General features: G+C 35.0%; 1 protein-coding gene across 1 annotated transcript in view; it reads right to left on the bottom strand.

Moving 5' to 3' along the window:
- Nucleotides 1-25716, bottom strand: part of Thsd7a (thrombospondin type 1 domain containing 7A) — a 423447-nt gene that overhangs the window by 202405 nt on the left and 195326 nt on the right. The window contains exons 3-4 of the mRNA XM_087204666.1: nucleotides 6385-6633; nucleotides 3619-3800 (exon numbers count right to left, since the gene is read on the bottom strand). Coding sequence (XP_087060792.1) covers nucleotides 3619-3800; nucleotides 6385-6633 — 431 coding nt within the window. The remainder of the gene's footprint in view (nucleotides 1-3618; nucleotides 3801-6384; nucleotides 6634-25716) is intronic.

Genomic DNA, 25716 nt, shown 5'->3' with positions numbered 1-25716 from the left:
TTTCCTCTAAAGACATGATATAGTGGAAATTGTGGTCATCTGAATATTGTGGGGTTAAAACTGTCAAAATTGTGAGATTTACTTGCAGCCAGCAGGAGAATACAAATAAAATGTAGATGCACTCTAAGATCAAGTTGATATATTTTTCTCATCTATAGAAGCTATTACTAACTTAATTACTGTGCTATTGATGTAACTCAACTGAAACAAATAGCATACCAAGTTGTGAATATTATGAAATAATTCTGTGAGTAGTTTAATCATATGTATTTTGATGTTCTGGAAATTAGATATACTAACTCCATGAAAGAGAATTTTTCTGGTCTGTTAGTGTGGTATGAATCAATTAATAGTAGTGCATATACAGATGAATAACGTGAGTAATGTGGCTCTGTCATGGTAATGTTGTCACTCCATTCCCTGTGTAAAGTGACCTGCCAAGATAATAAAGGATGTTTCTGTGAATTTTATATTACTTGCTGTCTTTGTGTTTACAAGTTTATTTTTGAGTTAAAGTATTTGATTTCAAGGTAAGGTATTTTTAACACCTTGGTTACATGTTAAACAGGTCATATGTAGAACACAGTGTCAATCTGAAAAAAGAACATTGTAGACTTTGTTCTTCAAAATAAGTACAATATGAATTGCTTTTAGGGTGAGTTGTTCGTGGTCACATAGTCAAGCCTTCTTGAAATTAATTTCTTATTAGAATTGGTGGGGGGAATTGATTTGTGAGGTATCTCTTTATGAAGTGAACTTCTACTCTTTCATATTTATTGAAGGAAGATAGATTATGAACAGTCTGCAGAGCTCAGACTGATTGTCTTCCATTCATGCACACATAGTCTTTGCTTGTCAGCCCTGGAATGCTGGTGTAATAAATAGTTTTTTATTGGGAAATGTTAAGTGCTCTTGGTGAGAGGGGTGGGGCGTACTCATGTAGTCCAAGTTCTGAGGAAAAAAAGCTGCAATTTTTAAGGAGAACCAACTGTTTTGTAAGCACTATGAAAGACTAGTATTCTTAGCATGTGATATAAAAGAAATTCCTAAGCTGCTTATGTTAAATATTAATATTATAAAAATTAATTTTAGGTGAAGTAACTCTTTTAATATCTATTGGTATTTGACATTTGCCTTAGAGTAACAGACATATTGTAATGATATTCGTTTTGTGCTCCTTTCTTTCTTTGACTTTTATTGTTGGTGTTTTGTAGTAGTTTGGAAGAAGTATGAAGAACTCTATGAAAAAATAATGGAAAAAAATCTAGCTGCAATTCAGAATTCTCAAGGATCCTTTGAAAGTAATAACCTACAAGACATAATTGGCATTCAGAAACTAAAATCTGTTCTACCTCAAGCCATGAAATTATACTACTCTGAAATATAATAAATCTACCTAAGAGAGTTAAAAATGGAGCCAATAAAGTGGCAGAAAATATTAATGTACTAACATTCCATGTTTTATGCTACTTCCTTACAACCTCAAGGTACATTAGTAGTAAAATGTATCCCTAGGCTAGATTCCTAAATGAGTTGACATGCTTTGTAAAATTAGTGGATACAGAGCAATTAAATTTTGAAAGCTGTAAATGCAAAAATCTTCAGTGCTTATCTATCATGAATTTCTGGTCACTAATGTAACTTCTTTTTGTAGGAGCACAGGAGCTCTTCATCTGTTTATTCTGACCATTCTTGCTCAGATTTCTTGCCTGAATAGTCTTTTTTCCTTCTCCTTCTCCTTCTCCTTCTCCTTCTCCTTCTCCTTCTTCTTTTTGCTGGTATCATCTTGTATCTTTATTCTTTTCCTTTCCCAGCCAACATAATTCCTAGGAAATTCCAACCTACCCTAACCACAACTTGACAGAACATGCTCATCTTTATTGGCAAGATTTGTGCTTTGCTTTAACACACACTATTCCCTCACCTGGAATAAATCCCTCTTGCATTCTTCACTCACTTATGTGTAAGAGGTGTGTCTATCATCACTTGACTCAAGTACCTCTATGACAGCCTCTGTTTCTGTGCTTCCCTTGACAGCCATGCTAAAACCTAGCTCTATAGTGTATCATATTGGAATATAATGATGGATTTGTTACTATGCCATAGTAATAGATTTAGGGACTTTCATGACATGAAATCTGTATTGATGTTTCTATAGCCTCATTGTATTTTACACATTTTGGAACTCTATTGGCAACAATCAACTTATGTTGAATGGATTTGTGACAGAAATCTTGCTACCCTTCAGATAAAGAGAGTGCAAGGACTGCTTAAAACTCTGCCTAAAAATACTTGTGTTAGTGTAGACTTAAGATCTAATAGCCTACTGTAAGCTTGATCCAATAATTTAACAATAACATTACAATATAGGAACATATACTTTTGTTGTTGGCCATATTGGATTCATTTATTTGCTCGTACATTTACAGCATCTGACTCCAAAATTGATATCAAAAAATAAAATAAAATCCAAAATATATCTATCAAATTATTAAAGGTGTGAAAATGGCATGTGTTTGGGTTAGAACTTCCTTTTATTGCGGTCTTTTAAACTCCGTATTTCATTTAAATTCAAATTGAAAGTTTTACTCGATACCATAGCTAACTTATTCTTAAGTACATTTTAACAAATTGAGATTTGTTTTTATGAGGTTTTATTTCTTATCTAAAGAAAAATTTAGACTTTATATACTTGTGTATACTTACAATATATGATTTTATTCTAATTTCATAATTAATTAATCCTGCTAAATTTTGAGGCAGAGTTGAATCAGAAAGGCATTTAAAACAATAATTTAAAAAGAGCCTTGTCGATTAAAAGAATCATACCATAGAGTTATATGTGCACCCATGTTTATAGTGGCACAGTTTGTAATAGCTAAAGCTTGGAAACAGCCCAAGTGCCCATCAACTGGAAACTGGATAAAGAAGATGTGGGTTTTTTAATAAAATGGAGTACTACTTAGCCATAAAGAACGAGAAACTAGAGTCATTTATAGCTAAATGGATGCATATTGAGGCCATACTCTTAAGTAAAATAAATAGGACACACATGTGTAAATACCGAACAGTTTCTCTAGTGTGAGAAACTGAAAGTGTAAATAAGGATTAAAAGGATTAATAATGAATAATTGATACTTTGAAACAGGAAAAGGTCCAAAGGCCTAGGGGTGGTGGGAGGAGATGGGGAAAGGAAAGAATGGAAAGGAAAAATTATGAGAAAAGAAAAAAAATGGAAACGAAGTCTATGTAAATAGGAAGGGCGGGGGTGAAGGGAGCACAGGTTATGGGGAAAAAATAAGAACCAAAATACATCATGTACCGGTACAAACATCCAATGATAAATGTATACCCAAAATGTACCAATAAAAGAATTTAAGCAAAAAACAAAAAAACAAACAAAAAACAGGCTTGTCAGTAACTCGAAACTGAACAAAGGTAGATTTGTATTAAAACTTTTCAACAACCATAATGTGGATTAAAGTGTATCACGGTGCACATCTACCATAATAAAGTCAGAAATACGGTTCTTTATGGTCCAAATGGCCCTGCATATATCCTTCCAGGGCCACCACACACTCTCTATGAATAAGTCATTTAGAAGAAAGCACAACATACCTTCTTTGTCCTTGTGGTTATTTAAGTACGAGAGGAGGCTCTCATTGGTTTGCACGCAGTACAACTCCCGGGTCTGAACGCCGCCTCCGCAGAGGGCAGTCTGGTTGGCTCGCCTCTTGTCCTGCTGACTGAGCAAAGGGTCCACGCGACACTCTGTCCACTCCGTAGTTCTCCAGCCATACCTAAATTAAGGAAAGGCCGGCAGTGGCCACCGTGTTTAGTGAATGAAATGTTTCTCCACTCATATTTTGTTCTAAATCTTATTTTAATAATATTTTCTTCTGGACTCCCTCATGGACTAGAAGTATGAGGCAGAGTCAACTTCAATCTGTTGCTTATCTTCAGTACCCATTAAAAGTAGGGTTAAATTTAGAATGATTCTGCTTTAATTGTCATTTGTAAATATTTTATGAAAAAGAGAATGCTGAAAACATGAAGTTTTATGTTCAATTAAGCTGAAGCTAAGTCTGCCCTTGCTTGATGGTTGTAAAGAAAGGAAGATTGAATATGAGAATAGAAAACATTCTAAGTGATGAACCCAAACATTTGTTTGGCCTCTAATAAAGTGAATGAAAACTGCTTCTTCACACTGGAGCAAAATTATAATTGTATTAGGATTAAAGGAAATGTAACAGAACAATTCAGAGTTTTCTCTTTATTGTCAAGAATAAGAATTTGTTCCTCATGGCCTCTAGTGCTGAGCATCCCTGAAGAGTGTTGACAAATGGTGAAAAGTGATGATGTTTCTAATCAGTGGAGCACAGGAAAGACAATCTGTGATGTGCAATTAAAGCTCCAATCAAGATCATGATGTGCAGGAAATGTGAGGGAATTGTCAGCACAACACGTGCTTGAAGGAGATAGCCCAGGGACCATTTCCCATCACTCCAGAGAGTGATGGCATTTCTCCACATCTAGGAAATGAATACTCTAAAAGCCCAAAGAAATCGTCTCATGTAGCACTTTGTGTCACTTTAACCAAGATGCCTCCTTAGGAATCAGATTAATGGCCAACATATGTATAAATGTGGGTGTCAGTGTTTATTCCTAGTAGACAAAAAGGTTAAAGGAGTCCTTGGATGTCAGATCTGATGCTTTGCTCTGTTAGGATAAAGTTTCTTGCCAGCTTTGTTTTTTATAAGTGGAGATTCATGAATTAACAGAGCTGTAGGACTGGGACATCAGGAACAATAGACTTGCTATCTGTTTGTAAAGGAAGGGCAACACTCAGGTCAATTCTAGAAACATGGAATTGATGCTTGTTTGCAAAGACAGGGTACAGAGAAGTAAAGTTAAATAGATCATTTGTTAGGGAACTTAAAAGGATGATCATTTAAAAAATATAGAATGGAATTTCAATCTAGGTTACTTCAAGGAATACTATGAAAGGAATAGATTTCCAGTACTGTAAATATGTTATACATTCTAAGAAAAATGCTACTTCCTAAAACAAAAGGGAGCAGAGAAAAAAAGTCAAAATTTTTCATCTATTTGTTAATGGTGTTTGAATATGAGAGGATAAAGAATATTGTATCAGTTTAACACAAACAAGAAATTCACAAGAGGGAAAATAGCCTAAAATTCCTGTCAACTTCCTTGTGTGTGTCATATCAGGAGGAACTGCCAAAGTTAGTGGGACAGGTGGAGACAGAATGAAACTGGAGTTTTCAGTCACTAGTTATACTGAAGGAAAATGGGTAATTTCAAAAAGCTGCAGAACTGAAGCTCTTAAATAATTCATCACTAGTTTTGTTATTTTTAGTTGTAATGGTAGTGGTATTAATTTCCCTTCTCACTGGTTTGTGAAGCTCCAATTGTATACACATGCTTGAAATGCGTGGTATATTCCAGAGAGGATCTTCATGAGGTTTGTGCACCATGGAGAAACTAAAATTCACTCAGTTGTTTTATACATATTCTGTATTCAGATAAAGCTGAACTATTGTGGTTGCCAAGATAGTTAACAGTGATGTCTTGGAAATAATATTTTTAAGGACAAAAAGAGCAGTGCTATACTGCCAAATATTTCTGAACTAGTCTCATTTCATCTGAATTAAAACATTTACTGAGTACTTAACTATATGCCAAGCCTTATGATATATTCTGATACTAAAATAAGTAAACACCTAAACATAGCCCAACACCTACTGATAGATCTCAAGATTAATAAACACAGTTCTTGTCTTTAAAGACTTTAAAGTCTCAGTTTTGGGGGGTAGTATTTTATTCTATTTAATGGGATTTATTACATACATTTAAATGGGTCACAGGAATCTATGGTTTGAAAGTTAGTTTACTTTATAGAATAAGGATTGATAAATTACAAAAACTAAGTATCAATCAATCTGTCACTTGCTTTTGTACGAAATATTTTATTGGAACACAGCCCAACTCATTTGTTTACATACTGTCTATAGTGCCAGTGATGACACTGAATTGTTTCAAGAGAGAAACATGTGACCTACATAACCTAATGTATTTATTATACATCTCTTAAAAAAATTTGCCAACTGTTATTACAGAAAGTACATAAACAGAGAAGTGCTGTTAAAAGTCTAACCCTGATGGATATTGGGAAGCATAGATTTTTATTCTGCAAAATCTGTATTTATCTTTTAGGGTAGAGTTTGGAAAGGGATATTTTACTTTTATACTTAAAATGTATACAAATCACTATGTTTTAACCTACTGTTCAGTTGAAAAGAAATACTAAATACTGAAAGAACACGCAGTTCGGGCACATTGCACTCTTTTTGATTTACTCACGTGGCACAGAGAGCAACTCCTTCTCCTTGGGACACGCAGGCTTCTTTCTCTTCAAGCTCTGGACACTCCTTTTCACTGCCAACAGGAAGCTGCCTGACAGTTCGTGCCCTTACACGAGTGCCTGTAGGGGACGCCATGTCATGGCACAGTTTTGAGCATGGGCTCCATTCCGACCACTCGGATACCTGACACTCTTTGGTGATCACACAGGACTGGAAAGTCACTGGCATCTTCTCTTGTTGGCAAAAGCTGCAAAAGAGCATTGAAATTCTCATCATAGGCTCTCAGGCAGTTAAGAATGTTATCTTCTACACTCCACAGTAAAATCAGCATAGGCATTTTTATTTCTACTTGGAGGTGTGGTTTCAATTTCACAGAAAATATATTAACATTTACAATGTGGAAAAGCAGACTCAAAGCTAACATTTTCATTATCTCCTATTTTGTAAGAGCTATTAAAACATTCATAGGAAATAGAAAATAAAGGAGTTTAAGCAAAATAAGCTGAAGTTAAATTTACCATATTGCTCATTTTACTCATTCCAGATTTGTTTTAATTTAGATAATGAGAAACCAAGAACTGCTAATGTATGTAAATTTCCATTTTGTTTACTGATTTAAATAAGTATGCCTGGCTAAATTCAATATTGTTTCTAGTAGAAAAAGTAATTTGTTTCTCAACATTATTTTTAATATCATTTGAAATTTTAGTTACAACTTATAATTATAACATGTCTATTCAAGTACATCAACTTTTCTAATTAATACTTTAATATGTATTATACATAAGCATATCCTAATTAAACACATTGTAAGTGTTGGAAGTATACATGCATTTATTTTTATACTATAGCGTTATTCACTAAACATACCGCTAGTAATTCATTAGTGAATGTTTATGTTTAAACTCTTGTCTATCTACTTCTCTTTCTACTTAAATTAGAGTAATATTGAATTAAAAGTCAACATTTATATATGAGGATGAAGACAATATTATAGACATATAAAGCTAAAGGCACGTGCACTTTGAGGAGATTTTGGGAATAGGAGGGACTTGTGTTGACTTAGTTGAACTCTCGCTCAGTCTCAATAACCCATAATGTAAGTTTGTCTGCATAGCCTGTCACGATGATAGAGAGATCTGCTCCAAATGGGAGAATGCACTGATAATTGTGATGTATTATTCAGGTTCTATATTTATCTCTGATAATTGACCATTGAGAGAGGCAGGTCCATTTCACCATAACAACTCATACTCAATCTTCTTAATCCTCCTGGTATGTGCATGAAATTATATTCATAGGATAGAATTAGAGCTCAAAGTATCCAAGTCAATTTGTCTGAATTGAGAAGTCTGAGCAGAAGATCAACAGAGTGCTAGCAAAAGGGCTCTGTGCATCAGCTTCATTTTCCCTGTGACCAAAAGATCACTTCCTTTTTTTTTTTTTTTTTTTTTTTTTTTCTGTTATTGGATGATCCCCAGTTCAAATCTTTGGGGGGGGTGTGTGGCTTTCATTTATTTTTTTTATTAAATTCTTTTATTGGTACATTTTAGGTATACAACACAATTACATTTCTCATTGGGAATTGTACCTTTACATAATGCATCTTGGTTCCTATTTTTTCCCCATTCCTAGCCCTCCCTTCACCCCCTCCACCCTTCCCTATTCACAAAGACTTTATTTCCATTTTTTCCATTTCTCAGCATTTTTCCTTTCCCTTCTTTCCTTTCCCCTGCCCCTCCCACTACCCCTACCTCTTTGGATCTTTTCTTCCTATTTTGCATTATCGATTATTCATTCTAATCATTGGTACATTTGAGGTATACAATATAATGACATTCATCATTGAAAATTTGCAACTTTACATAATCTCTCTTGGTTCTTATTTTTCACCCTTGCCCAGCCCTCCCATCAACCCCTCTATTCCTCCCTATTTACAAAGATTTTGTTCCTCTTTTTCCATTTTCTCATATTAATCACATTCCCTTCTATCCTTTCCCCTAGCCCTCCCACTGCCTTCCCCTTTGCCCCTTTTCTTCCTATTTCACATGACCTATTATACATTTTAGTCCTTATTTACACTTTCAGTTTCTCACACCAGAGAAACTATTCAGTATTTATTCATGTGTGTCCTATTTATTTCACTTAAGAGTATCACCTCAATGTGCATCCACTTAGCTATAAATGTCTCTAATTTCTCATTTTTTGTGGCTGAGTAGTATTCCATTTTATAAAAAAACCACATTTTCTTTATCCAGTCTCCAGTTGATGGGCATTTGGGCTGTTTCCAAGTTTTAGCTATTACAAACTGTGCTGCTATGAACATGGGCGCACATGTATCAGTGAGGGTGTTTGGCTCCTTTATCAAAGATGAGATGGCTGAGTGTGTCTGGCGTTGTTTCTGCATCTTCTAATCTGTTCCACTGGTCCTCAGGTCTGTTTCTTTGCCAGTACCATGCTGTGTTTATCACAGTAGCTTTGTAGTACAGTTGCAGGTTGGGGATGGTGATACCCCCTGCCATGTCTCTGTTACCTAGAATTGCTTTTGCTATTCTGGGTCTCTTCTTGCTCCAAATGAATTCTTGGATTGTTTTCAGTATGCTGCTGGGATCTCAATTGGAATTGCATTAAATCTATATAGCAGTTTTGGAAGTATGGCCATTTTCACTCTATTCATCCTTCCTACCCAGGAGCAGGGGATGTCTGTCCATTTTCTGATATCATCTTCAATCTCTCTTTTCAGAGTGCCATAGTTTTCAGAGAAGAGGTCTTTGATTTCTTTTGTTAGGTTGATTCCTAGGTATTTCAGTTTTTTGGAATGCTATTGTGAAAGGAATTATTTGCCCTATTTCTCTCTCAGTGAGTCTGTCATTCGTGTAGAGGAAAGCTATTGATTTTTGTGTGTTGACCTTGTAACCAGCTACTTGACTGAATTTGGTTATTAAGTCTAGAAGACTTTTGGTGGAGTTCTTGGGTCTTCTATATAGAGTACCATGTCATTTGCAAATAATGACAATTTAACTTCTTCATTTCCTATCTTTATTCCTTTTATTTCTTTCTCTTGTCTAATTGCTGTGGCTAATGTTTCCAGAACTATATTGAACAAGAGTGGTGATAGTGGACATCCTTGTCTTGTTCTTGATTTTAATGTGAAGAATTTCAGTTTTTGACCATTTAATATGATATTGGTTGTTGGTTTTTCATAGATGGATTTTATCAATTTGAGGTAGAGACCACCTATTCAAGGTTTTTGTAGGGTTTTTAATCATAAATGCATGTTGGATATTGTCAAACACTTTTTCTGTGTCTATGGAGATAATCATATGATTTTTGTCCTTGGCTCTATTGATATAGTGTATTACATTGATTGATTTGCATATATTGAACCATCTCTGCATCCCTGGGATGAATCCCACTTGATCAGGGTGTATGATCTTCTTGATGATCTTCTGCATTCTGTTTGCCATTATCTTATGAAGGATTTTTGCATCTATATTCATTAGTGAGATTGGCCTATAGTTCTTCTTTTTGGTTGGGTCTTTCTCTGCTTTGGGGATCAAGGTGATGCTTGCTTCCAGGAATGAATTCAGGAGTATTGCTTCCCTTTCAATTTCATTGAAGAGTTTAAACAGTAGTGGCAGTAGTTCCTCTCTAAATGTCTTGTAGAATTCAGCAGTGAAGCCATCAGGGCCTGAGCTTTTCTTAGTTGATAAGTTTTTAATTACATTTTCAATTTCATTGGTCGATATTGGGTTGTTTAGAATTTTTAGGTCTTCTTTGTTCAACTTTGGTAATTCATATGTATCTAGGAATCTGTCCATTTCTTCTGTGTTTTCCATTTTATTGGCATATAGGTTCTGGAAGTAGGTATTGATCATCCTCTGGATTTCTGCTGGGTCTGTTGTAATTTCACCCTTTTCATTCCTAATTGCATGGATTTGGGCCTTTTCTTTCCTTTTTTTCTGGTAAGGTTGGCTAAGGGTTTGTCAAGCTTGTTGATTCTTTTGAAGAACCAACTCTTGGCTTCATTGATTTTTTTGTACCATTCTCTTAGTCTCCATTGCATTGATTTCTCTTCTGATCTTTATCATTTCCTCCCTGTATGAGCTTTGGGGTTGTCCTGCTCTTGTTTCTCTAGAAGCTTGAGGTTCAGCATCAGGTTGTTTAATTGGGCTCATTCTGTTTTCCTAATATGTGAATTCACAGCTATGAATTTCCCTCCTAAGACTGCTTTCATTGTGTCCCATAAATTCCGATATGTTGTATTGTCATTGTCATTTAATTGAAGGAACTGTCTGATTTCTTCTTTAATTTCCCATGTGATCCAATGGTTATTCAGAAGTGTGTTGTTCAATTTCCACATATTTATGAAATTTTTTCAGTTTCTTTTGCTATGGATTTCCAATTTCATCACCCTATGGTCTGATAATATAGAGGGGATAACTTCAATTCCTTTGCACTTACTTAAACATGTTCTATGTGTGAGTATGTGGTCTATTTTGGAGAATTACCCATGTGCAGCTGAGAAGAATGTGTATTCTGATTTTGTGGGGTGAAAGACTCCATACACATCTGTTAAGTTCATTTGTTCAAGAGTTCGATTGAGTTCTAGTATTTCATTACTTGTTTTTTGTCTATTTGATCTATCTATTTGTGACAGTGGGGTGTTGAGGTCCCCCACTACAATTGTATTAGTGCATATATGACTTTTCATGTCCGTTAGTATTTGTTTTATATAGTTGGGCACACTAGTGTTTGGTGCATAGATATTTATGATTGTCATATCTTCATGTTGGATTGTTCCCTTTACAAGGATATAGTGTCCTTCTTTATCTCTCTTAATCAATGTTGATTTGAAATCTACTTGATTTGTAAAGAGGATAGCTACTTCTGCTTTTTTTTTGCATTCCCATTGCATGGAGTATTGTTTTCCACCCTTTAACTTTCAGCCTATGAGTTTCCTTTTGAATTAAGTGTGTTTCTTGTATGCAGCATATTGTTGGATTTTGCTTCTTGACCCATTCTGCCAGTCTATTTCTTTTGATTGGTGAATTGAGACCATTAACATTGATGGCTATAACTGAAATGCATTGACTTGTCATTTCCATGACTTTTTCTTTTTGTTGGGTTCTCCCCCTTTACATTTAATTTCTTGTCATGCCAGATGGGTTCATTCTGCTTTGCTTCCTGGGGTTGTGATCCTCAATGTCAGTTCCTAGGATATTGTGTAAAATTCTTTGGAGTGCTGCTTTGTTATTCACAAAGTTCTTAAGGTGCTCTTTGTCATGAATGTATCTTATTTCTCCAACAATTTTGAAAGATAATTTTGCAGGGTACATCAATCTGGGTTGGTGGCTCTTTTCTTTTAGGGCTTGTAATATGTCACTCCAAGCTCTTCTTGCCTTGATGGTTTGTGGTGAGAAGTCTGCTGTGATTCTGATGGGCTTTCCTTTGTACGTGATTTGTTTCTTTTCTCTGACTGCTTGGAGAACTTTGTTCTTCTGTTGTGTTTCTGAAATCTTAACAATTATATGCCTATGTGTAGACTTTTTTTGATCAAGGCTATTTGGAGTCCTATATGCCTCACTTATCTGTATGTCAAGCTCTTTTCCCCTGCTTGGGAAATTTTCTGCCATTATTTCTGTGAAGAGTTTTTTATATCATTTGCACTCTCTCCTATTTCTTTATTGACTCCAATCAGTCTTATGTTATTCTTCTTTGCATCATCTAACAGCTGCTGGATTGATTTCTCATGTTCCCTTATAATTTTGAAGCAATTTTTCTTTTCCTGGTCATTAATTGCAATCTTATCTTCTATATCTGAAATTCTATCCTCACATTGGCTCATTCTGCTGTGTAGACTTTCAATGGAGTTTTTCATGTCCTGGAAATCTATTTGCATCTGTTTTATGGATTCCATTTGTTTCCTATGTTGGGATTCCATCATGTTCCTCAGCTCCTCTTTAGATTTATTAATCATGTCTTGCACTAGGGGCACAATTTCTCCTGTTATCTGAGAAATTATTTCTGATTTTATTTTTTCCAGATCCCCTTTTGTTGCCAGTTCAGTGGGTCCAGGTGGTTGAGTATCAGAGTGTTCCATCTCATTTCCCTTTGAGGTTGCTGTAAATGATCTGGAGGTCTGGTTTTGAGACTTATTTATGTGTTTTCTCATTTCAACTGGAGTGGGGCTGTTGGCACATGCAGGGATTACCTCCTCTGAGCTGGGAGAGGTGGGACAGGGGCCAGGAGCAGCGGTAGGGATGGTGGCCCAAAAGTCCTTTCCTCTGGGCTCTGAGCATCTGGAGGGATGGTGGCCGGGAAACCCCTTCCTCTGCACCAGGAGCAGTGGGACGGCGGCTCAGAAGCCCCTACCTCTGGGCCAGGAGCGGCAGGACTCAGTACAGTGGTCTGGTGGCCCGGTGTCCTTTGCGTCTTTGTAGTGTGGAACCAGGTGGTTATACAGAGGAGTGGGGAGGGGGGTGTCCAGTGGATGGTTGCTGGGTCGCGGGCTGATTCGGCGTGTTCCGCACAACTCGGGACCTCGGTAGGGCGTGCTCAGACCTGCCTGTCTGCAGCGGGCTGATTCGGCATGTTCCAAAAGATCACTTCTGCTTAAAGAATATGCACTGAATATTGATGATGTGTTAGTACAATGCTAACCATGGGCCAAAACTTTTTCTATAATGAATAAATTTTCAATCAAACTTATGAATTTATCCATAAAAATCAGGCAAAATAATGACCAAATGATAGCCTCTATAGTTTTTTGTTATAAAATTCCATGGGGATTTTTAATAAAATTCATCTTAGATTTTTAAAACCTTCCTAATATTATTGTCATACATGTTAGCTTATATTACCCTTTATCTAATACTTAATAATTTATAATTATTAATATGTAATACTTTAATAAATTCATAGTTTATGTCCAAAGGATTAACAATCCCTTTTAAGCTTTTATAAAGGATTTGATAATTGGTAAACTGCCTTCAATTACACCTACCCTGGTCACCTCACAGAAGCTGACGTGTCAACTATGTTACAGGTCATATCATTTATGATGAAATCATGCCTTTGGATAAATTTCACCTGATGTGGGAAAAGTGCAAGTATTTGTACCCAGACATAGCTTTGGGCAGCTCTTAGAACAGCCTGGTCTCTTGGGCATCTTGAAGATTGTGATTACAGGACTGAAGAGATTCTTGCTCCTGTGAAGCGTTAAACTCCTTAAGCCATTGCAGCTCCCTACCTACCTACTACGAAACTTATCTTTTTGCATCTGGGTTGTGCTGCCTGGATTTCTAGGAGAATTCTCACCAGATGAAGAATGTCTGGCACTAGGACAAAGTTTGGTTCCTGTTCTATATCTTTCTAACCACCATTGATGTCAAGTGTAACTTATAGTAGCCTTGTGAATCTGAATGTTTGGTAGATTTAAAGCTTAACTCATATCACTTAATTTGACTTAATACTCCCAATAATCTTGTTATGTGTATATCAGTCTTAGTTCTATTTTATGGGGGAGCAACCTGCTGGATGTTAGGGAAGATCATATTGGTAATAAATTGTGGACTAGACTTTGAACTTGGATTTTCTAAAACCAGAGCCCATTTTCTTAACCAGGCTATCCTATTTTACACAGTTTAAACTGGCTGTAAATCTCAGTTTGTTAGAACATCTGCTTTAGCTGAGGTCAATGCTACAGTTACTTACACTGTGAATCAAGTAGTATCCATTTCACAAACCCAAGCTTTGTACCATTTATGCACTTTGCAAATGTGTGGCTTATCTTAAGGTAAATTAATATGTACTTTTGGAAGAGCCAAAACAAATACCCTTTCCTAACAAGTGTTAATTTACAACAGAGGTCCTGCTTATTAGAAAGTGGCATCAACACAAGAATAAAATTAAATATATTAACACAGCTTTTTTTTTACATATGTGACATATAAAGTATGTGTATGTGGGAATGTGTATATATCTAAATAAAATCTTTCCTGTAATTTTATAATACTTCAAAACTTTCAACAAATGTGTGCTAATTAACTCAAAGTAGCAGTGGGCTAACAGAAACAAGATTACACTAGTGAAATTGGAAATATGTAATTCTGTGAAGGGCAGCAAAGAAGGTTAGATGAAGTCATAGGTTATTACGATGAATTTTAAACTACATGTGGGAATCTGTAAAGTTGAGATGAAGGTAATTAATGAGTATATGGTATGAAATAGCATGTTGGGTGGGGGAAATAGTAGATTTTTTCCTTGCCCTCAACATAGGGAGTTTTCAGTAAGCAGTAGAAATAAGAATGGAAATTAAGGACCTAGATTAGATGCTAGCCAATAATGTAGGTCCGCAATAAGACCTTCTGTGAATAAGAGAACCACTGAAAGTTTTGGAGCAAGAGGAAGATATACATTACTATTTTAGATTCTGATGGTGAGGTGAGAGAATGGATTATCAGAGCATAAGACTGAAGACAAGGAGACCATCAAGATGATGATAACAGCATAATATTGAAAGTAAACATATATGAAGTCCTCACTGTGTTGAATTTTTCTTAGAATATCTTACATAGTCTTGAAAACTACTTTGTAAAGCAGAGAACCAGCCTATGCTTGTATGTATGTATACATGTGTCTAGCTCTTTAAAATATTTTATTAGTATATGTTTGCAGTACATAATATATTAATTGTATAGAGTTGTTACATGTACATATCACTTCTTAGTTCTTTTTACTCCCTCTTCCTCTCTCTTACCTCCCCTCTCCTGAATCCTTCTAGAAATTTTCTAAATGCATCATTTTGAAAATGCTTCAATCATTGAGGCTTTCTTTAATGTAGACATATTTTTTTTTTTAAAAAAATCTTTTCCCTCAGCTTTAATAGGCAAAGAAACAAAATCAAAATATCTTCTCAAAGCTACACATCCAGGAAGCAAGAAGGAGATCTAATTCAAATAGATCTTTCTGTACATGAGGTTTATAAGAGTGTCAACAAAGGTAATGATAGTAGAAACTAAAAGCTGTTATGAACTACAAGAAAGGTGGAATTAGGAACAATAAGACAGTAAATATTTGGATGGGTAAAATGAGAAGTCATTAAATAACTTAGAAGTTTATAGTTTTGGCAATCTCATAAACAGCTTCACAATTCTCTGACATGGAAAACATAGAATAAGAGCAAATTTCTGGTAGTTCATAAGTAAGTTGCATGTCTATATCTACATCTTTTAGATATAGATGTAGATATAGATATCTAGATACATATATATGTATATATACATATCTAGATATACATAGATATGGATGTAGATATAGATATATATCCACATCATTATTCATTTATCTGTTGATGGGCATTTGAGCTGTTTCCAAGATTTAGCTATTATAAACTGTGCCACTAAAATATGGGTTTGCATATATCATTGTGGTATGATGCTTTTAATTCTTTTGGGAAGATACCAAGAAGGGGAATAGCTGGGCCACATGGAACCTCTAGTTTTAGTTTTTTTGAATCTCCATACTGATTTCCACAGTAGGTGCACCAGGCTACACTCCCACCAACAGTGGAGAAGGGTTCCTTTTTCCTCATAGCCCTACCAGCACTTGTTATTGATTGATTTCTTGATAATAGTCATTCTTTCTGGAGTCAGATGGGATCTTTGACATGTGGGTTTTTAAAAACTATAATGGAGTAATACTCAGCCATAAAGAAGGATATACTTGAGCCATTTCTAATCAAATGGATGAACCTTGAGACCACACTCTTAAGTGAAATAAATCAGACACATATGTGTAAATACTTTATTATTTCTTTGGTGTGAGAAGCAGAAAGTGTAAATAAGGACCAAAATGTATAATAGGTATTGTGAAATAGGAAGAATATTTTCAAACGGGAAGGGGACCTGGGGGAAAGGAGAAGGAAGGAAGGGAAAAGAAATAAAATGAGAAAGAAGAAAAAAAGTAAATTCAACACATTATATCTTGAATTAATATGGATATATCTAGAATGTATCTAGTAGGGAGAAATAAGCAGTAGGCTGATCTAGAATTAAGGACCAGAGGTTTGTTGAAAATTTTGAAAAAAAATATATATGTGTGTGTGTGTGTGTGATGTTTACTAATTTCATTTTGGGAGTATTATTGTGACTCAACTGGGTCAATCATCTAAATTATCAAATTGTTTGGCTTCCATCATCTATTTTTTCCCTGTTTTATTCTGGCCATGCAGAGTTGACACTATAGAGGCTCAGGGAATAGCACATTTTGGTTCTGTATTGTTTTTGTGGTAACATGCCCCTCTGAGAAGTCAGAGGTATGGCTAGGCTATGCTTCACCAGGGTGTCCTGGTGAAGAGCTTGTGTCACTGTAACATTTACGTGGTGTGTTCAGGATATCCAAATGGATAAGGCTGACTAGAGTGAAAGTTTGGCTTTGAAATAGAAGATGTTAACAAGTACACCTTGTGTCAGATACAAAAACCAGGTAAATAATGAAAAATTAAAGGATAAAGTTTAATGTCTGAGTTTAATATTTGTTTAAAGGTTTCTTCAGGAGATGACAGAATAGAGGTTCCCCTGAAATCTGATTAATTATAAATTTAATTTTATTCATTTGGACTAATTCAAATTATATTGCACACAAAAAGAATGCTATCTTTTCCTAAAATTATTTTGGTAACCTATTTAATGATCATAACACCTGTAAACATACCTTCATTTTAAAAGTTGCACATTTAATTTTCCAAAATACTACTACCATGCTTTAGGTTCATAAATGGAAACATCCAAACTCATTTTCTCAAGTTCAACTCCAAATTTTAAAAGAAGCCTGCTATAATGTACCACTACTTCCATTGTCCTCTCAGATTGTCACTTCACTAAACTTAACTCTTTTTTGTGTCCCTAGTGACTTTCAATTCTGCTCATTCTCCTCACTCTCTCCACAGAAAAGTAGGCCCACTCTGTGTACCCATTTGTGCCTACACTATCTGCCATCTGGAATTCCATCTCCTGAAGCAAACTCTCTTATAATCTGTGTGATGTGGCTGATTCTTAGAAAGCCTTCCAAAGGAGCCTGAATTAATATTCCCCCAGACATGTTGAGATCTTGAGATCTTGAAGTCTTTTTTTCTTATGGCAAACAGATGAAATTAACAGACTGCAAATATTATATCATAAACTATAGGCGAGTAATATGTGTTTTTGACAAATAAATACGCTGAATGTCTGCATTGATGTGACAAAAGAGTGACACCTACATATCCCATATGAAGACTGCTTAAAATTGACTTGTTTAATCTCTCCTTTCTCCTTTCTCTGTCTGTACATCTATATGTAAATAGATAGGGATATCTGAGAAAATAATTTTTCTCTTTTTGCTTCTAATAAGGAAAAAGGAAAAAAAAAGAAGTTATGGTTGAATGTTGGATAATATCATAGGTACACAGTTTCCACTCTCAGAAAAGTAATGAAAGTGAATAATTCATCATTGTCATGCTGAACTTTAACATGAGCAGTGTGGGATTCTAAAGGTGGAAGTTATTCCTAATGACTTAATCTAACCTGGAGTTTTGCTACTTAAAGTTTGAGCTGTTTATCAACATAATTGTCTTTGACTGTGTCAGCTTGTTATACATGCAGGTCCTCAGATTCTCTCTGCACTGCTGAACCAGAATCTGTACATTAACAACATGTCCAGGTAATCTGTGTGAATAGAGAAGACAGAGAAGTACTGGTATAGAGATGATCCCTCTCCAACCACTCCCCAAACACAAACCATCTAATATGTATAGTTGGTAAATGAACCTTAATCAATACAATTCTTACATACAACAGAAGCTGAGTAAAATGAGATTTATTACCAGACAGTAAGTGGTTTACCAAATAATTCAACAAGCTGTAGGAGAAATTTCTAAGCCAAGTTTTTAGAGCAACTTCTGTTCCTCAGGATCACCCTGCCACTTCTCTGATTTATAAAGCTTTATTCTGTAGCTTCTGTTACAAATTGCCCCATGAAATGAGTACTCAGTCTCTTCCTATTGACCCTAGCTCAGAATCCAGTTTTAGCTATATCACATGAAATTGTTGGAATCTAAATCACATCTAGACATCTATTATTCCCATTTAAATCTTCTTTGATAAAAGAAAATTTGACAAGCATTAGTTTTAGTTTTATTTATTTGCACATAGGAATTCCCATGAGGACAGAGCTATTTAAAATGTGATCCATGAATAAAAGTAAATATTTTGAAGGGGTATACAGTGTGCTAAGCACAGGAAGTGAAAGTGAGCACTGAGCCCATTTTATTGTAATCTTAATATTGCAGCAACATGCAGCTGCATACTCAATGGACTCAACTGGATGAACAAGGCACAGGCAAGTTTGTTACCTTGTTCCACTGTGTGAGGTATGTAGTATGACCTACACACTAAACATCACTAGTAGATCCATATTCTTAGATTGGTAAGAAATGAAACAGAAACAAAAATGACAACAACCAACCCAAAATTTAACCCTCCACCACAAATAGCCTAAAAACCTCTGCACTATCCTATTACTAAACATAGAGCTGGATGATTAATGAGCCAGCCAATCCCTAGTATCCTCACAAACTAGGCAATTCCAAGCTCCTCATGAGGCTTATTATACTGTGATGACCTCATACAACTTTTTGAAAACACAAATCATTTTGTCATTTAAGAATATATTATCTACAAACAAAATCCATAGCAATAAGTCTTTTTAAAATTCTGGCAGAATTAATTTATAATAAACACAATATTCTTTTTCACCTAAAGAACATGTTTTAATCTGAAGATATGTAAATCAATTCAGAGACATTATCTAGGTCATAAGAGGATTTTCTATATACAAGAAATTATCTGAATTATTTTCATAACATTACAAACCTTTCCAATAATTCTAATGTGAACAAACACAATTGGTGTCAGGTAGGTTAAAATATTCACTTTGTTTGTGTAAAGAAAAACTGTTCATATGCAGGCTTGTATACTTGTTATGACAGCATGGTCACAAATTTAATTTTATAAAATAATTTTTCCCAAGAGTGATAAATGTTGCTTTCATCCTAGTCAGCAAAATATAATGGTAATAGGACTTAAATAACATAGACTATTATTAAAAACTAACCAGTAAAAAAGTAAGGTAGATGCAGTTTTTACACACACTACAGATATGTCTTACATATAAACAGACTTACTTTTAAAACTATACTTATAAATTTAGTACTAGAGTATCACACTAATGAAAAATATGTACATATTAATTCTAATCAATTGTTTGTGACTCCAGTCCATGTAGACTTGTATTTTCTGAGTGAATTAAATACAAAAACTCCCACTTTTAACTATTTTCAGGTTGCACTCCTGTCTTGAACATAAAATTAAATTTCCTATACTTGATTATTTATCAATTTTAATTAAGAGTTTTGCAAATTCTCTGAATTTTCTCTGAGTAGAAAGTTGATAATTCTCATGGAAGAAAAGTGCATGCATATTAAAATCATTCTCTTTACAAAGACAGTGGTCTTTCCTCTTGCTTTGATATTTGAACATCTTTTTGCGGAGCTGCAAGGGAGCAATGCCAAATGGTGTCACCTGCCAGCCAGAGTGATCATATGCTCCCTATTAAAGCTGAGGGCCACATTGCTGGTCAGCAGTCGAATGTGAGGATAACAGCATGGTGCATGCTTAGAAATGGGATAAACTGCTGTAGCAGTGAGGCCTCCCCAAAAGAGCCATTGTATAAATTTTCTAACCTTTCACACAGCAAGTGCTTGAATGCAGCTGCTTGCTTATCACCCATGCTGTTCGAGGTGGGAAAACACGGTGAAAATTCGTGGCACGATCCCAAATCTAACCCAAGGGAAAAGTCTACATTGTTTTATAAGACAGGATAAAAGCTATTTACCAGACTTCAAAAATGATGCTAAGTGACAGGATTGATTTCAGCAATTATTTTCGTCAAAGGCATACTTTGGTGGTAAGGTATTTTGCCTACTTTTAAAACTTGACCAAAAGAAGAAACTAGAAAAACAACCCCAGGGATATTTTATGTACCAATTATTTAAAAGAAGATTTACCAAATATGAATTAAAAATTGACACTGTCACATAATTTTATGACAAATGAGAGGGAGAGAGAGAGTCCATTTCATATCCCCAAGTTAAGGGACAAAAGTCAAAGACATGAAGGCTTCAGGACAGGAATGATTGAAGTTCTTCTCTACATTGACCAGGACAAGGGAGTCTGTTCACATTTAACTGATTTGTTTACTCTATTTGCTTGAACAATCTGGATGTACAGGTGTGTATACTATTAAAATTATTAGAGCACCAATTAAAATGAGATAATAATTCATAAACATGTAAGAAAAAGAAGTCCATTTTAAACAATAATAGCATTTTTTCTAATCGCCAATTTTAAGCTGCTTCCCTCTTCTCTCTTCTCTAAATTTTCACTCCCTTAGATGAACCCTTATTACTATGACTTCAACTAAAGTACAGACATAATTCCCATGCTATTTCCTCAAGCACAATGGATCCTAAACAGAATTCAGCATCTTTCCTCTGAAACTGCCTCACCACACAGCTTTCCCATTCCTTCTTCTTCATTGTCAGTTCTTCCCCATACAATTTAGCAATGAATTACCACAAATCCGTATACAAAGTATCTTTTCAAATCATCTGATGACCTTCCTTTCTCTTTTCATAACCTTGAATAATTATTCTGTGTCTCATGACAAGGTCAGGAGAATACATTGCCATTTTTCTCTACCATGTCCTTTTCCACACTATCTCACATTGTTCTGTCAGAAGGGTGATTCTGAGAAATTAATTATATTCATTCCACTTATCATCCAGTCAAGAATTTACAATGGCAGCCTTAGGTCAACCTCATCCAGTTGGACCCTTCCACCTGACTTTTATTTGCCCTACCTCTTTGTCACCTCATAGGGAAATGTGGCATGGCATGGCCTCCTTGCATTTCTTTACACCTCCCAATTCTTTCTTTTATTTGGATTCTTTCTTTTTGTTTAAATTATTCAAAAATCTGCTTAATCTCAAAAGACTTTCAAAGAATTCTGAATTTAATCAGGGAAAATGTAAAATCTGGAATTGAGATGAGCAAATGACAACTCCAGAGTGGTAGACCTATGTTAACAGTGATCCATGTGACTAGAGATAGACCTGAACCAGGAGAATGGAGGATTGCCAGGTTTGACAAAAAGGGGAGAATTGATTTGGTTCAGGTGAAAGACAAGTAGAGGCAAAATTCTGCTTCACACAAGAAAAATATGTATTACTGCTGCCTGATATATAAAAAATTTCCTGAAAGTGGTAAGGTCTGGGAGAACTGAAGTAGGTTGAACACCCATCAGGATAAGGTAGTGTGGCCACAGAGAGGGAGGATGAAAGGACTTTAGGGAAAGGCACTCGGACTCTAACGCTGGTTTATGCAGAGACACTTATGTAATCTATTTTAAAAAAAAATATTGATGGGGACATCAATATTTAACTGGTTGAATTAAATGTTGTGCTGCCTAAGGAAATTTTAAATCAGTGGCAGAATAGGAAAAATTGGCCTGGGGAGTGTGAAAAGACTTTCGTATCTATTCTTTCTCAGTTTTACGATATCAAGGAAACCATTGATCAGCTCCTTGTCTCTTATGAGAAACCGCATTGCACTTTTCTAATTTATAACATGACTGCAAGAATTATGTGAGAAATTCGCATTAAAAACTACTTGAAAATAGCAACTTAAATCAATAATTTTAATAAATTGCTCTTCAATTAACGTCTGCAAGTGCTTGATATGAAGAGATTGACAAACTTCATTATTTTAATCTTTTAATAGTAACTCTCTTCTCTGGAACCATTGATCAGCTACTCTCTGGAAGCTCTTTCTTCTGGATGCTCTTTCTTAACCTAAAATTGCTTTCTCCCTGATACAAGTATGGACACTTGGTTATTTACTGTCTCATGGTCCTCTTTAATTTCTGTAGGCGTAATAAAATCTACTCAACCACTGGATTTTGTATTTCTTCAAAGACTGAAGTATTTTGTTTTTTTATTCGTGTATTTTGCATCACTATTGGATAGTATATATGGAATACACACTCAACTGACAAAGTGCATGATGCAGACAACCAAACAGGAAGAAATTATTATCAATGTTGACAGTCATAAACACTTTTATTTGTAATAAAATTGGAGATGAGGCTGAAAATCAAATATATAAAGAGTTCTTGAAAATATGTAGTACTTCAAAGCATCTTACTCAATACTCAATAACTCTAATAAATTATTGAAATATGCTACTTATAATAAAGAATGCAGTTTGCTGAGTTCTTTTACAGTGGAAGAAATGGAAAGCTACATCATTTCAAAGAAGATAAGTGCTTTTTCATAATCCACTCTCAAAGGCTTCAGAAGTCTCAGGGAAGAAATTCAGAAATAGATCTTAAAAATCAATGTCTTTAGATAAATTGCAATAAACAGGAAAAATGAAAAGTCATTACAACTGTATGCGAATTTCTGCTAGATTATTTGTTCAACCTAATGGAAAAGTGTTCATAGCTGGCTCCATTTCTATGTCATCATTTTTTTCATTATGTTCCTAGATGTGTACTTTGTAATTTCAAAGTTATTTCTCTTTAGTAGCAGAAATCTTTTTCTCTTTTAAACTACAGTGTTACATGGCAGATATGCTTAAAGGAGATTAAAAGACATGACAAATTTACTGTTTAAATACCTGTTTGACATGTTATAAGACATGTTGGATATCAAATTGTAAATTGAGGTATAGCCTGGACATTAATAATTACTAATATGAAAAAAATCTCATGTTTCAACATCGATTGTAGATATTTGTCAAAACTAAAATAATTGAAAAGATATTTTTCAGTTAAAATAAAGTTTCTTTCATTGCAAATATATTTCAAGTGTTAGAGAAAATCTAATGAATATTTAATGTTAAGTAAATGGAATAATTCCAATTTTTATTTGGAGGAGGAAAGTAATATATTAAATATATGCTGATGACACTTTTAAATATATAGATTTTCATTTTGTGGAGGGAGGACCTATTACAATGTTTTATTTTATCATGTTACATATTTTATAATAACTGATAAATAAGGCTATTCTTAAGAGTATGTTAATCCTAATATTAATAGTTAACTGTATGGTAAGGCCAATGACCTATTATATTACTTGTGAAAGTAATTACTGTACATTAAACATTAACAAAGTAATAAAAGTTAATGTTAAATTCATTGATATTAATAATATACATCATCATTGATTTAAGGGTTGTTAAGCATTGAACCTTATTATTTGTCCAGAAAAGCTACTATGCATGCTGTATTTGTATTCATATACTTGTATTATAAATTTATTGATTTAATAATATTATAGTACTATTTAATAGGTTTTAAACTTTATGAGGCAATGTAATTATCTCCTTATCCCTCTGTATATTTATATATATATTTATTTATTTATACAAGAAAGTATTGAAGATGGAAGAGTAACCAGGATGCATCACAATGATTGGCCTTAAAGTACCAAAATGAAACACACACACACACACACACTCATCTTTCTCTCTGAAAGAAAATATAATTGAGACCCAGAAAGGTTAAGCACTTAGCCAAGTTCATAGGATTGCTGCCATTGACCCACTAGCTTCAATCTTGGGGCTCTTTAAGAGCCCTTCCTGACAGTGATGCCAGCCCCAAACTAGTGAGTCCTGAACTGGCTAAGGGAAAGGTACAGGACTGCTGCTGGGATACCATGTTCCTCCAGGTGGTTCTACTGAATAATTCTCCAAACTATCTCATGCTGCCCTCCCTCTTCATAGCATGGCCTTCATGGGGAGCTGCAGGAAGGACTCTTGGCTGTAACTGACTGTAATGGTGCAGGGCCAACTCTGCAGCCTTTCCAGAGTAAGTAGTGCCTAATGGCACCACACAAGCAAAACGGCCAGTCAATCCATTTGTCACTCACTAGATTCCCAGATCCGAGGGGATGGGAAGTCCCAGGGAAAGTTCCCTCATCAGGCAGAGGCAAAATAAGCAGCAGATGTCTTCACAGAAATCACTTCACAAATTCTTTCTCAGTCTTTTCATTCCTCCCTATTTTTGAAGTAGGTATGAGTGTCAAGATCTGTGTCCAAATATTTATCTCATAATTATATATATATATATATATAATATTTCCCAGAGGTACACTGCAAATTTATAAAAATAAACATAAAATAACATAAAAATAAACATCCTTAAACAGATATGGGTATTTATTTAACTGCATTAATGAAAGGTATCATTATCAGAAGTGAATGGATTGGGAAATGCATTTTGATAGGCTATTTTAAGAGTACTATCAGATTATCCTCCCCCTGGCAACCATAATTTATATTCTGATCAGCAGTGTGTGAGTCCCATTTCATCATGTTAAAACCAAAACCCAATGTCACCGAAATTTTATGTAGGTATCTTAAAACTGAAAGTGTGATTGGTGATTAACTTTCCCTTTGCAGTTCTCTGGATGTTGCTGAGGATGAACATCTTTCTATAAACCACTTGGTCTTACACATTTCTTTGTTTTACCATATGGTAAGAAGATCAGGGCAGTTTCACTTTTCCCTTAGGGCTGCCTCCACACTACGTGTTGAAGTTTAGTCTGTAGAGCTTATGCTCACATTATGACCCCACTGACATCTGCAGAGGCAACAGTTCTCCAATAAACACTGATAATCCTGGAGTAGTTAAGTGCCCTACAGTGTTAGGTAAGTGGAAAACAGATCTAATAAAAATTCAAAGGACTCCTACCACCTTGAGATTTTCTGGGAACATGGCCTGCTGCTTGAAAGACAAATTGCTATACGTTGCTTCTCTTGACACTAAGAAACACGCACACTATTTGGCAGAATTCTTGAATTTTAGAGGAAATCCATATTTTTAGTTCTTTTAGTCAATGTTCTTAGCTAATCATTTCTAATTAGGCAAATTTGTAACCTTGTGAGAGACCCACAACAAAATATACAAATAAAGCATTTTCAGCTCATTCAGGCCTTGCTACCAGCAGCTCAGAACTTGGCTGTATTTTGGATTAATGGAACGTAAAGTCATAGGACAATCATAAAAAGGGCTTTCAGCTTTTTTTGCAAATCAGACTTTTTCTTCATTTCTGAACTACAAGCCTACCTATAATAAATGTCAGGTTTTTTCTTCAGTCACCTTAGTGCTTGGTCATAGAAAGGGTAGCCAGGTTAGCAAGGATAAAGATAAACTATGTGCCAGG

Source organism: Heterocephalus glaber, unplaced genomic scaffold (assembly GCF_053883595.1).
Source record: "Heterocephalus glaber isolate CG9 unplaced genomic scaffold, H.glaber_assembly_v1.0 deba00000546, whole genome shotgun sequence".
In the NCBI taxonomy this organism is placed as follows: domain Eukaryota; kingdom Metazoa; phylum Chordata; class Mammalia; order Rodentia; family Bathyergidae; genus Heterocephalus; species Heterocephalus glaber.
This window is presented reverse-complemented; position numbering and strand designations above follow the sequence as displayed.